The sequence below is a fragment of the Coffea arabica genome, chromosome 8e (genome assembly GCF_036785885.1).
Source record: "Coffea arabica cultivar ET-39 chromosome 8e, Coffea Arabica ET-39 HiFi, whole genome shotgun sequence".
Classification (NCBI taxonomy): domain Eukaryota; kingdom Viridiplantae; phylum Streptophyta; class Magnoliopsida; order Gentianales; family Rubiaceae; genus Coffea; species Coffea arabica.
Window position 1 is genome coordinate 6,487,762 of NC_092324.1, and position 14,343 is coordinate 6,502,104.

General features: G+C 32.0%; 1 protein-coding gene across 1 annotated transcript; it reads right to left on the reverse strand.

The window, feature by feature from the left end:
• Positions 1–251: 251 nt before the first annotated feature.
• On the reverse strand, positions 252–1,228 carry LOC113704467 (heat stress transcription factor A-6b-like). The gene is made up of 2 exons (XM_027226370.2): positions 989–1,228; positions 252–620 (listed from the first exon to the last, which is right to left on the reverse strand). Exons 1-2 carry the CDS (start codon positions 1,226–1,228, stop codon positions 252–254), a joined length of 609 nt encoding a protein of 202 aa, XP_027082171.2.
• Positions 1,229–14,343: the final 13,115 nt, after the last annotated feature.

A 14,343-nucleotide genomic window follows, 5' to 3' on the forward strand; every position in this document is an offset into this window, starting at 1 on the left:
TGTTGCTTCAACAGTTGTTGCTCCGACTCATCCTCGCTAACTGAATCATCTCCCATGAACTTCTTCCATAGTTTCTGATCAGCAGTTTTTTTTGATTCTGCCATTGAAGTGTTTGCCTCCTGATCATCTTGGTCCATGCCACAAGCTTCATCATCCGTGGACTTTGTTGTGGTTTTAGAGCTTTGTGGTAGAATCACTCTTCTTCTTTTCATGGTCTGAAGGATTTCAAGTTCTGGTTCTTCCTCCACACACTAAATTATCTTCTCAACTAAGGCGGGGCTGAATATTCTGGCTAAGACCTTGATCAATGCTTTTGACTTAGCCTCCATTCTTTTCATATTTTTCTTGAAGGTGGCTATGCTACTCTCAAGTTTCCCCATATTATATTTTGATCTTGTGATGTCTTTCTTCAGTGTATTCATGTGATCCTCAAAAATTTCCAGCTCTGCCTCCATTGAAGGCCTTGCAGCCGTTACGTGTTGTTCCCTCGATCCTCGTCTTTTCCTGGTTGTTGGACCTTCATCATTTCGCCTTCTAATGTTCATTAGCAAATGTTCCTGCCTTCTCTGAAACCATTTATTCTCGTATTCATATTGCCTCAGTCCAATCTTCCTGAATCCCTATTAAGTTTAGAAAGCAAACAATCAGAAATTAGTGGGGGAGGATCCCAATTGCTGTTGAATTCGAGTCTCAACGAGGAATTTATTTGACATTCAAACTGCAAACACAAAGCATGAGCAAAAGTAGTAAGCATAAGTACAGGAAAAAGGCATTTACCTAGGTTCATGAGTTGTGATAGACATAACAAATTCTTGCAGAGACTTTCTAATGATGATAAAAAAATTATCTAAAGAATACGATATCCATGCTATAAAAAAGGATTTACTCTAAAAGGTATGTACTAATCTAAAATGCATAAAATCACATAGTTGTTGAGTTGGTAGATGAAGCTTGAGAAATTGTTGTGCTTGAAATATTTTGGTAGAACCTCTGCAGCAATTTTGAGATGGTCCAGGACTATTAGGCTGGTACCTTCAGAATTCCAAGAAATCATGTTGTTTGTCTCTGTATCCTCCACCATTTGAAAGGTCTTCGTCAAGAAGGGGGGCGGAGTGAAACCACGCACTCCCTTCATGAATTCCATCTTCTCTGAGGCCTGCTTGGAGGGTAGCGAAGATGGCCTAACAATCCCACCATTTCCGGCTATTCCTCCACCACGTACTTCCATTGTATCTTGACGAGTTGTTTTGCATTCCATGAGGTAGTAGTCAAGACCGTTTTAAGTTTAAAGATGTTTAGATGGGCTAAACAAACTGCCCCTACATGCAGTGGCTGTTCTTAAGTAAAATTCCATCAAAAAGGTTAGTCCTTCTCTGGTGAAATCATGACTTTCAATCCACTATCTTTCAATTACCAACCTTAGCAAGAACGAGTCTAATACTGTTCTATTACTGCCTTATTCACCAAGAATATATTCCTCTTGCAACTTATTTCGTAAACAAAGCACAATCTGATTTTTATCTCCATATTTGAGTGGCCTTGATTGTTCACCTAAGAATCAAAGTAGGGGGAGGACAACATCATTTTTAAAGCATGTTTCTGGTGTCCTTGTACTTCGAAATGAGTTGTTAATAGAAGCTGCATTAGTGTACTCTAGACTTATATAGATCAGCAATCTACCTCGTCTACTTTGCTTTCCTTTCCAAGTATCATTCGAAAACAGGCGACTAGGATGTAGCTAAGTTTTGTGCCATAACCAGCCTTGTTCCTTAACGTGTCATGTAAATTAACTTTGATGTAATTACAAGATTGAAGCATTTTGGAATCTGAGGGGAAACAAATTGAAGAAAAGAAAGGAGACATATGGTATGAAATTTGATCCATCTAATCATTATTTAGTTTTAAGGATGAATTGGTTGTCTTTTTCATAATCCAAGGCACATCGATATACAATTAAGACAAGGAGGAAGGATGATAAGTGAAACTCCTGTTATTTGTTTTGGCAAATGAGTACAACTTCTGTTAGTGTGACAGAAAAAACTGCGGAAGATTAACAACCATTTCTGTATAGGAAAAGAGATAAAATCATTTATCCATTTACAGTGATTACCTCCATTCCTAATTGATAATGAGAGATAATCACAGTTAACTTGAGAATTTGGCCCATTTCCCAGAAAATCTTGTTTCAGAATGTTTACTGCAGTAGGGAATAAACCTTGCATTTGGAACATTTCCTTGTTTGTCAAATGGGAGCTTTTACAATAGCAGTAAAGCAACAGATAGAAACATGAGGATTTCTCAATTCAAAACAACTTAGTTCCTCCAAAGAGAATAAGTGATAATTACAGTGCAATACCTCTTTCCGCATAGGACAAGTGCAAGCTTAGTAGCTTTAACACTTGAAGTAAAGTTCTGGTTTCATTTACTGGTGTTATTGTGGTGAAAAATAAAACCCAGACCAGATTGTAAACAGACTAATGGAAGCAAATTTGTTCCAAATAAAAGGCACTCTGAAACCATGTTTAGAGGTCGTTGCTGAGTTCAAACCTTTGCAGTAGCAAGGCATCCAAACAAACTAGAAAGAAATGTAGTTCAATTGATCAAGACATCTTTTACCTTTAAAACACATTGAAGTAATATAAGTCTCAAGAAGTCTGACAAAGTCAGTAGTGAATGAGTTGAAATAGTCTGATGGACAAAGAAAAAAAGAAAAAGAAAGATAGAATAAAAGTTGGACATCATCTGATATTCATAGAGGGAATTGCTCCTGAACTGGTTTTGCAAGAGCTATGGCAATCCCGTGAAACACCATGATGAGGTACCTGACATAGAATAGCTGATAAATGTGATTAAGAGAAACTGATATCTCAATTGTGCAAAAGAAATTACAAGTCCAGGTAATACCAGTAAAATCAACTCTTGAACTCCTAACTCTTGGCTTTGTTACCTATCCCTTTAGCAAACTCATTCCAATCTGCCGGTCCTTCAATCAAATCCTCCAAAGGGATGACATCATTTTGCTGAAGATTTTCTCTTTCTTCTTCAGGCACATTCTCACAGCTTATATCATCCATTAGCTGCTTCTCTAGCGATGAGTATACTGCTGTATAGAAATCAGAAAATTTTCCCATGGAAACAGTACAATCCTCCTCCTCCTGAACAGCAGTGCTCAAGTCAACATTTGAAAATGTCTTTCCCGTACCTGATTGTGCCCTAGGAGAGTTTTTCCGGCTTCCATGAGATGTTCCGCCTTCTTCTAGGAGCTCTACTGAGCTCTCAATGCTTTGTCGTCCACCTGATCCTTGATCATTTGCAGCATCATTGCTCTGCAGCTCTTTTTTTCTTATCAGAACTTCATGGATCATATACTTCAGCATATTTTGTCGCTTGGATGTAATACATTGGGCTTGTTTCTCAAGGATTTCTGTTTCTTTCACTAAATTTGCTTCCATGTCTTTCAGCTTCATCGTTTCCACCTTCAACGCATCATGTTCTTGCATTAGACTTTCAAATTTCTTTTGCTCTCCAGACAAACTCAATTGTCTTTCAGTTTCTAATGGCTTACGTAGATGTGCTATTTGAGTTCCTTGAATTCTTCTCTTAATTTTCTTTAGCCAACTCTTCTTCCCTTTTTGAAACCACGCATTCTGGAATTCCAATCTATCCCAATTGATCTTTATGAACCCCTAAAATCTCATAACAGCACAAATCAGTTATGTCTCAATCTTTTCTAATGTCAAAATTCTAGTTATTCATCCCATGTCAGTAAAGGAAAAACAGATTGACAAAGAAAGAACTATTATATCAGATCACGCGGCAAGAGCAAAGAGGAGATTTTAGAAGATATGCAGAATATGATAACTCACATACATCTATACTAATACTGGTAGGCAAGTTCATTTGGTATTCAAGTTTTCTTGCTTTGATTTGCAACTTATGTACTACAGTGCACATAAGAAGAGTGAGAACTCTTAATATAACAGTAAAAAGTGCCACTTCAAAAGGAAACAATTCGCAAAAGTCACATACACTAGGCAAAACATTATTAAAATAATTAAAGAAGTCTACATGAAGATGGGAAAACAGGAGACAAAGCAAGTGGTATGATTGAAGGATACTCACGTATGTGTTGAGTTGGCAAATGAAGCTCGAAAAGTTGTTGTGCCTGAAGTATTTTCCAAGAACCTCAGCAGCAAACCTGTGAGGATCCCACACAACGAAGCTGGTGCCACTGGAACTCCAGGATATAATGGAATCTGTCTCAGGGTTCTTCACTATGTCATAAACCTTGAGCAAGAAGGGAGGTGGGGCTCTCACCCGTGAGGATGCACCATTAGCATAACCTTCTTTCGCAAGGGGAGTTGCAGAAATTGCAGCAGCAGCTGTAACAATAGCATTGCTACTGCTTTCACTAACATCAGCTCCCATTGGTATTGTTAGATTCACTCTCTCTCCCTCGTTCTCACCGTTTTTCAGCTCATATTTGGTAGAGTTTGTTACCTCACCTGTCTCCTGGTTTGTTGCTTCCATAATTGGCAAGCAGATTTCTTTGTTCTTTTGGGAAAAAAAAATTACAAATATCTTTTGATAATAAAAACTGTAGCAACTTGGCAACTTGACATTTGCTAATGGTAGCCAACCCAATTCTCCAGGATGAACCTCTGAAACAAAGCTTTTGTTTTGAATGCCAAACATGCACTAGTTATTATATCATTTTCTCATCCCCAATTCTATGTGAAATGTTTTGATGCATCAGAAGACTGTAACTCACCTCATATTCCTTGTACACCACACAACCTTCACTTGTTACTCTATCTTGGTAAAGAAGCAGTACTATCTGTCCTTCATATTCCATTTTTGATCGTGATATTCCAAATGTACATGGATAATCAGTCTGCTATTTGGTTGTGAAAGCTACACTTTGTTCGATGATTATATATTAAAGCAGCTCTATTTCTTCCGTGATCTAAACCGCTGAAAAGTTCTAACTTTGAATTTATTACTTTATTTGAATTACGTTTCTATTTCAATTTGGCTAATTCATGCATTTATGTTTATCTATTTTATTAAACTTTTACTAAAATCGTTGGTAAGACTTGATGCCTTGTAAGACCGTTGGTAAGTCCAGGTTAGGATGTTCCAGGCATAGTGCTCGGTTGTTCCAGTTTAAGTAAAAATTTAATTAAATATAAAACATGGCTGCATTTCTTAGACAGTTTAAAATAGGATCTAATTCAAAGCAAGCTAATATAGTACAAAGTCATGAATATCATATGCCTATAAATAATTCAGATTGGACTATTCCAGAAGAAAAAATATAACATATTTATAGAATAGGCCCTTTAGATTTCAAAACAGCTTTATCAGTTAAAACACATGAAGAAACAATATCTATTCAAGAAGAATATCAATCAATACCATTACTAAATAATAGTACAATTCAAAAATATTTAAGTAAAGGATATCGATATATTCATATAGGTTTAATACAAATTTCTGTAAAACCTTTATTCCATCTAGGAGTAGATGCTCCAATATATTTAGCATTAAGAGATACAAGACTCAAAAGATATAAAACTTCTTTACTCTCTATGATTCAAACAAATGTTTGTAATGGACCCATATATTTTAACTGTGCTCCAAATTTTTCAATAGACTTAACAGACCCACATATTCTTAATTCAGTAATACTAGATATACATTTACAAGGAAATAAATTTGAAAAACATACAAAGAATTTTGCAATAATATATAGAATATATTATAGACCTTTATCTTCACATCTAAATCCAAAATTTATAATGACTCCCACTCTTAAAGAAGAAACAACTTTATTACAAGTAGACGCAGATAGACCTACAACCTATACTCCAAAAAGATTAAAATGGAATGAGATAACTATACCTAGTGAATTTGAAATAAAAAATCCACAAATAGCAAGAAATATAGAACAAACTACTGCAGAAGATATTATAGAAAAACCTGATGGAAATACTTTAATAAGATTTGCTTCATTAAGAGAAAGACCTAGTTCAAGTTATTCATGGTTACCAGCTAGACATTCAAATTATGAATCTACTGAAATTAATTTTCCCTTAGAAAGTACCTCAAATTTTAAATATAAAACTCCTATTCCAGAAGTTATAAATCAGACTCAATCAGAATATTCTCCAACCCAGTCACAAATGAGAGGAGAAATAAATGTAATAAATAAACCATATATAATAAATCATAAATATTTGCAAGAAGATTTTGAAGATGAGGAAAATACAGAAAAAAGAATTTGGTTCTTTCAATTAGAATCTGAATATAAGAACAAATTAATTATAGAATGGAAAAATGAATTAGATAAGAAAAAATTTGATTTTCCTTTCTTTACATGGCTAACATTTTATATGTCAAAATTAGGAATAAATGATATATATAATACATCTCAAATAAATGTCCAAACTAATTTATATAAAAAATGGAAATTAAAAGACGAACAAATAATAACATCCATACATCCTCCATTACAAGAAGTAAAAATAAATATAGGACAAGGAGAAGTAATTGTTTCACCTTTTAAAAAGGGAAGAGAAGCTGAATCAAGTACAAATAATAATTCAGTAAATTTAGAAGATATTAAAAAAATTTATCAACAGAATAATTATACAAATCAAATCTTACATACAATATCTCAGCATATGGAAGTATTAAATACAAAAATAGATACATTAAAGAAACCAGATTTAAAATTCCCCAATGATATTTCAGCACCTCATTTCCAACCTAGAAGTTTGACAAGAGAAAAGGAAAAAGATTTAATACAAAATATCAATAATCAGAAAATAAATAATACAGACAATTTATTAAATAAAATATCACATGCATTACAAAATATTATGGAAATAAAACCTTCAACACCCAAAATAAATACTTTAGACAAAATTATAAAAGAAAATTCAACTGAAGAATCCGAAAACTCAGAAGAAGAATCAATAAGTTCAGATCTAGGAGAAAATTTAGTATTACCTATAGAAAACCAATTTGAAGAACAAGATGATCAAATAAATAGAATAAGAAGAAAAAGAATTTATAACAATAATAACAAAGATTGGAAAATGGTAAGTTCAAAAAATTATTATCCAAGACCAAGTCCTCCAGATATTCAATATGAAGAAAGATCTAAATTTCGTACCACAAAATATGATGGAGATTCAATTTATGAATGGAATATAGATGGCAAAGCTGAATATGAAGTGTTAAATAACTTACAAGAAATGGGAATGGCCAGACTAGCTTATAAAATCAAAAATATTCAAGAAAGAAATATTGCAACATTATTAGTCTCAAGATTCACTGGACAATTAAAAAATTGGTGGGATAATGCCTTAACATTACAAGATAAATTATCAATATTAGAACATACCCAAGAAACTGAAGATGATCAAGGAAATATTCAGATACAATCAGATGCTGCAGAATTTTTAATAGTAACAATAGTAATGTATTTCATAGGGAATCCAAAAGAAGAATTAAATTGTAATAAAACATTTTTAACAAATTTAAGATGTCCTACATTATCAGACTTTAGATGGTATAAAGATATGTTTTTAACAAATGTATTACGAAGACCAGATTGTAATGCTTCATTCTGGAAAGAAAGATTCATAACAGGATTACCAAGTTTATTTTCACAAAGAATAATGGATAGTTTACAAAAAAAAATGGGAACAGATGTAATTTCATTTGAAAATATTACTTTTGGACAATTATTTGCATTTGTCAAAAAAGAAGGATTAATGTTATGTTCAGAATTAAGATTACAAATAAAATATGGTTCTAAAACAAAAGAAGTAGGATCATTTTGTGATGCATTTGGAATAAAAAGAATAAAATCACCATCAGCATACAAAAAGAAAATTAAAAAATATACTAAGAAAATAAAATATAAAAGACCTAAAGAAGATAAATCAGAAAGAAAGAGAAAATTTATTAAAAGAAAAATAGTTTGTTACAAATGTGGAAAAATAGGACATAAAGCAAACAAATGTAGATTAAGGGAAAAAATTACAGAAATCTGTGTTAATGAAGAAGAAATTAAAAATAAATTAATAAACCTATTAATAAATGAAAAAGATCAAAGTTCTGAAGACGATTATTATGATGATATACCTAGTTCAGAAAGTGAAGAAAATTGTAATTGTATTCCAAAATATATAAATGTTATAACTAAAAAAGAAGATAAAGAATTCTTATTAGACATAATAGAAAAAATTGAAGATCCAGTAGCTAAGAAAGAATATTTAGAAAGATTAAAAAGTCTAATTATTCAAGAAGACAAAATGCCAAAGATAATAGAACCTTTTAGTATTTCAAAATTAATAGATAAATATCCAAATATAAATATAATGAAAAAAGAAACAACTAAAGATCTTCAAACAGAAATCAATAATCTTAAAATACAGATAAAACAATTACAACAAGAGATTATAGAATTAAAAACAAAAGATTTAGAAATAGAAGCAAAAATAACCTTAATAAATAATCAACCATCAACTTCTAATTCCAAAACAGAAGAAATATGTATATCTGAAAAACCAGTAGATGAAGATCAATATTTAAATACAATAGAAAAAATGACATTTCAAAAATGGTATGCTTTAGTAACCATTACTGTAGAAGATTTCAAAGAAACACATGTAGCTCTAATAGATAGTGGAGCTGATTCAAGTTGTATTAAAGAAGGAATAATTCCTACTAAATATTGTGAAAGAACAAATGAAACATTGATGGCAGCAAATGAAGAAAATTTACAAGTAAAATATAAATTTACAAAAGGATCAATATGTAATAATGAATATTGTATAAGACATAATTTTATAATCGTAAAAAATATAAATCATGATATCATATTAGGAACACCTTTTTTAATTCAAATTTACCCATTTGCAGTAAACCATGAAGGAATTTCAATAAATATAATGGGAAAAACTATTATTTTTAAATTCTTAACTCCAATAAGACAAAGAGAATTACAGATATTACAAACATCTTCTATTTATAAAACGATAAATAGTATTACTAAAGTACAACAACAAATAAATTATATAAAAGAAGAAAAATCTTATTTAAGAATTGAAGAACAATTAAAAGAAGAAAGAATACAAAAAATAATTTTAGAAATAGAAAAATTATTACAAAAGGAAATATGTGCTGATATTCCTAATGCTTTTTGGGATAGAAAACAACATATGGTAGAATTACCCTATGAAGCAGGATTTGATGAAAAAAATATTCCAACTAAAGCTAGACCAATACAAATGAATTTTGAATTATTAGAATTTTGTAAAAAAGAAATAAAAGCTTTAATAGATAAGAAATTAATAACCCCTTCAAAATCACCATGGAGTTGTGCTGCTTTTTATGTAATGAATCAAGCTGAAAAAGAAAGAGGAGTTCCAAGACTAGTAATAAATTATAAACCATTAAATAAAGTATTGCAATGGATTAGGTATCCAATTCCCAATAAAAAAGATTTGCTCAATAGATTATTTAAAGCAAAGATATTTTCAAAATTTGATTTAAAATCAGGATACTGGCAAATACTAATAATACCAAAAGATAGATATAAAACAGCATTCACAACACCCTTTGGACATTATGAATGGAATGTAATGCCATTTGGATTAAAAAATGCACCATCAGAATTTCAAAATATAATGAATGACATTTTTAATCCTTATAGTTCCTTCAGTATTGTTTATATAGATGATGTGTTAATATTTTCTGAATCATTAGAACAACATTTTAAACATTTGAATATATTTTTAAAAACAGTCAAGAAAAATGGATTAGTAGTTTCTGCCCCAAAAATGAAATTATTTCAAACAAAAATAAGATTTTTAGGACATGATATATATCAAGGAACAATAAAACCAATCAATAGAGCTTTAGAATTTACTACTAAATTTCCAGATGAAATAAAAGATAAAAATCAATTACAAAGATTTTTAGGATGCTTAAATTATATAGCAGATTTCTTTCCCAAATTAAGACAAGAATGCTCTATATTATTTAATAGATTAAAAAAGAATCCAAAACCATGGACAGATGAACATACTCAAAAAATAAAATATCTAAAAGAAAAAATTAAATCATTACCATGTTTATGTTTACCACATCCTAAAGCATTCATGATAGTTGAAACAGATGCATCAGAATTAGGATATGGGGGGATATTAAAACAAAAATTAGAAGAGTCAAAAGAAGAATTAGTTAGATTCCATTCAGGAACATGGTCAGATCCTCAAAAGAATTATTCAACAATTAAAAAAGAAATTTTATCAATAGTCTTATGTATATCAAAATTTCAGGATGATTTATACAATAAGAAATTTTTAATCAGAATAGATTGTAAATCTGCAAAAGAGATTTTACAAAAAGATGTTCAAAATATAGTTTCAAAACAAATATTTGCTAGATGGCAAGCTATTTTATCTGTTTTTTATTTTGAAATAGAATTCATCAAAGGAGAAAATAATTCATTACCAGATTTTCTTACTAGAGAATTTTTACAAGGACATGGATCAAGAAATGAGGAAGCAAAGAACAGATCGAGAATATACCAATTATTTGAGAGCTCAGAGAGATTCTCCCAAACTTCAAAACAAAGAAAAGGCTATCCAATCCCGAGGATATCAATATTTTGTTCAAACTAGCCAGGGTAGGCAAAGTATTCCAGCCTATCAAATTCCCAAACATGATACCATATACATCCAAAAAAGCCCTTATGCTACAATTACCTCACAAGAAAGAGCTTTTCTTATTCAAAGAGAGATTCAGCGAAATACTATCCGCATTCAAGTCCTGAGAAGAGTTGAAAGAAATGAAGAATTTATTCAGTACTACAAAGAACAAAATAAGCAATTATCTGACCAGCTTAAAGATATTGTTTATTAATATTGCAGGAATATGGATTCAAAAGCAGGGAATTCCAGTCCAAAGACTCCTCAAGATTATGAGATGAGTCTAACTCCTGTAACCCAAAATAGATTTCAAATATTACAGGACTTCCCAGCACTGACATATAGTCAAGCTGCCTGTACTCCTACTCCTTCTCAAATAAAACCTTTACAACAAATTCCAAAACCTTCAGAAAAATCCAATGAAAATACCTATTTTACCAAGCCATTTACTCAACATATTACTCTAACCAGATTTCAAGAAATACCTCTATACTCTACACTCAATCAAATTACCCAAAGAATCTTTCCTCAGAAATATTTTTGGCAACCAGATGATCCCTCAAAAAATTTGGATTACTACGAATTAATTCTTACAGATACTCAATCTATAGAAATATTTCCTATTCCAGATAGAAAAAATCCAAATATAGTCAGCCATTCAAAATGTATAATAAAGAAAGTTTGTTCTCCCAATGAATGGACTTCTCTTTATTCTAAAAAATCCTTTTCAGTAAGATTCATTCCAGATGGATTTACATATCAAGATTACAAAATGGCATGGTATCGTGCTTTCCTTTTTAGACCATTCAATCATTCCTGGTTCTTCATATTTAAAGAAAGTTGCAGTAGAGAATTTCCAATTTGGTTCAATCATTGGTGGAAATGGTTTGGACCTCAACCAGAAATTCTACCTCCAAACGTGCTCATGGGATTTCAGACATACCTAAAAAGAGCAAAGGGGGAAGAATATACAAGACCAATTTTATTTCATATGGAGTTCAAAGTTCCATGGATCTTTTGCTGGAGTTTCAAAATTCATCAAGAGTTAGAAAAATCACTTCCAATGTCATTGGTCAGAGAATTCAAAATTAAATGGTGGACAGGATTCAATCAAGAATTTGGAGATCAAGTTAACGTCATCAGATTTCTAACCACAGGAGACAAACTCAAATGGACAAAACAGCTAACTACTCCAACTACTACAATACCTACTACAACAACTTCTCCACCAACTCCAACCACTATGACACCAACTCCAACCACTACTCCAATAAAGAAAGAAAAAGAAAAAGATACCGAGATGGTATCCGAGGCAAGTTCAAATGACTTTCTGATGAAAAAGATGATTCAAGATCCAAGACTACTCAAAGAATATTTGGACTATTTGCAAAAGCAGGATAAGAAAGAAGAAACCAACAAAATTGACGAGTCAGCAGAATCATCCGAATCTACTTTCGATCCTTTCGGAGGACCATGCGGACAAGATCCAAATGACTTTTGAAAAAGATGTCGGCCACAAATAAAGTGTCGACCCAAAAGACAAATGAAATTCAAATGAAGATGAAATGAGAACTCCCGAGCCTCTATAAATAGAATCAAAATTCAGAAGAAAGGCATCAGCGAAATCATCGACCATAGATCAGTTAAAATCTCCCTACTTTGTAATCATCCTTTTCAAGTTCAACCACTCCTTTGTATTCAATCATCTCTACTTTTTATATTCAATAAAGAAGATTCAAGGTTTTGCATCTATCAAGCTTCCGTTGTCTACTCTCACTCAATATTCTTGTAAGTCCATTTATATTAAAACTATTACTTTTCTATGCAATCAATAATAGAAAGCAGCCACTAACATCAGCTCCCATTGGTATTGTTGGATTCACTCTCTCTCCCTCGTTCTCACCGTTTTTCAGCTCATATTTGGTAGAGTTTGTTACCTCACCTGTCTCCTGGTTTGTTGCTTCCATAATTGGCAAGCAGATTTCTTTGTTCTTTTGGGAAAAAAAAATTACAAATATCTTTTGATAATAAAAACTGTAGCAACTTGGAAACTTGACATTTGCTAATGGTAGCCAACCCAATTCTCCAGGATGAACCTCTGAAACAAAGCTTTTGTTTTGAATGCCAAACATGCACTAGTTATTATATCATTTTCTCATCCCCAATTCTATGTGAAATGTTTTGATGCATCAGAAGACTGTAACTCACCTCATATTCCTTGTACACCACACAACCTTCACTTGTTACTCTATCTTGGTAAAGAAGCAGTACTATCTGTCCTTCATATTCTGTTTTTGATCGTGATATTCCAAATGTACATGGATAATCAGTCTGCTATTTGGTTGTGAAAGCTACACTTTGTTCAATGATTATATATTAAAGCAGCTCTATTTCTTCCGTGATCTAAACCGCTGAAAAGTTCTAAAATAGGTACACAGAATTTTGCTTTTTTTATAATTATTTATTTATGAAGTATTATTATTATTATTATTATTCTTTTTCTTTTAGTGGGGATGGGGGGAGGGGTGATAGATTGTATATTTATTTAGTGCTATTGCGTGTAACCCAAGAGGACAATATGATTAACCGAATTGAATTGAACATTTCTGTTGGTGAACTTAATGCTTAATAGCCGCAGTATCCCATTCTTTAACAATAGATACTAATACCTTGCGGGGGAGAAATGTTTCTAGAGTAGATGACATTCCCATCCAATTGTTGCAATTTCAACAAATTTATAGACGAACGGATGTCTTGACTTTTAACAACCTTCACCTTCACGAAGCTGAGGCTAACTTACGAGAGATGACTCGTTCAATTTTGCCCCAGTCCATAATCGCAGCCTTCTCTTATCTTTATTGTTTATGGTCATTTGAATTCTCCTGCATAGGCAGGTAATCTCAACATGTATCTACAAGTCTCTTAAAAGTAAAAAAAAAAAAAAAGAGAGAGAGAGGACCCGGACTTGGAAAAGCAACGCATCATGTACGCATCGAGTACAATAAGCAAGCAAAAGCATGAAACCAATTAAACAGAAACAAGAACGCCGCTTAGTCAATATATCTCTTGGTAAAAACACCTGCTTTGTTGCCTTTTGGTTCCTCCGCTGCTTTTGTAACAAACCAAGGAGATTATGTACCCCTATAAACCAACATTTAGATTTAATACCACTAAACTAGCTGCAAAATTGTGATCTCTAATGCCTTTGTTCCAAAACAATTGACACCAAGTTGCTCAAGACAATTGGGAGAAAATTTTGAGATAGATTAATAGCAAAATTTCCGGGTTGGGGCAACAAAATCCCTTGTGAAAATATGAAGATGTTCTAAAGAAACATGTTGCTTTTGCAAATTGATACATATTTTGCATCCCTATATATAGACATGTCAATAGACAAGGTTTGAGTTGCATCCCTTTGATCCAGTTCTAAACCAATTAAATTTTGTTAGGTCCAGACCCAAATCCAAACCCTTATTGGTTTGAAAAAGTAAATCTAGACCTGGATCCTCATAGGTTTTGGTATTCGTGGATATTTTTCTGAACATACACTGAAGAACTAAAGTAAAAATATTTTGAAAATATATAGAGTTAAAAAATAACATAAATGTCATCC

Excerpts from the sequence above, each read along its gene's own strand:
- LOC113704467 (XM_027226370.2), bottom strand. The coding sequence starts at position 1,228 with ATGGAAGTACGTGGTGGAGGAATAGCCGGAAATGGTGGGATTGTTAGG. Across the intron at positions 621-988 it reads ATCTCAAAATTGCTGCAGAG|GGATTCAGGAAGATTGGACT; the intron begins GTTCTACCAAAA and ends TAAACTTAATAG.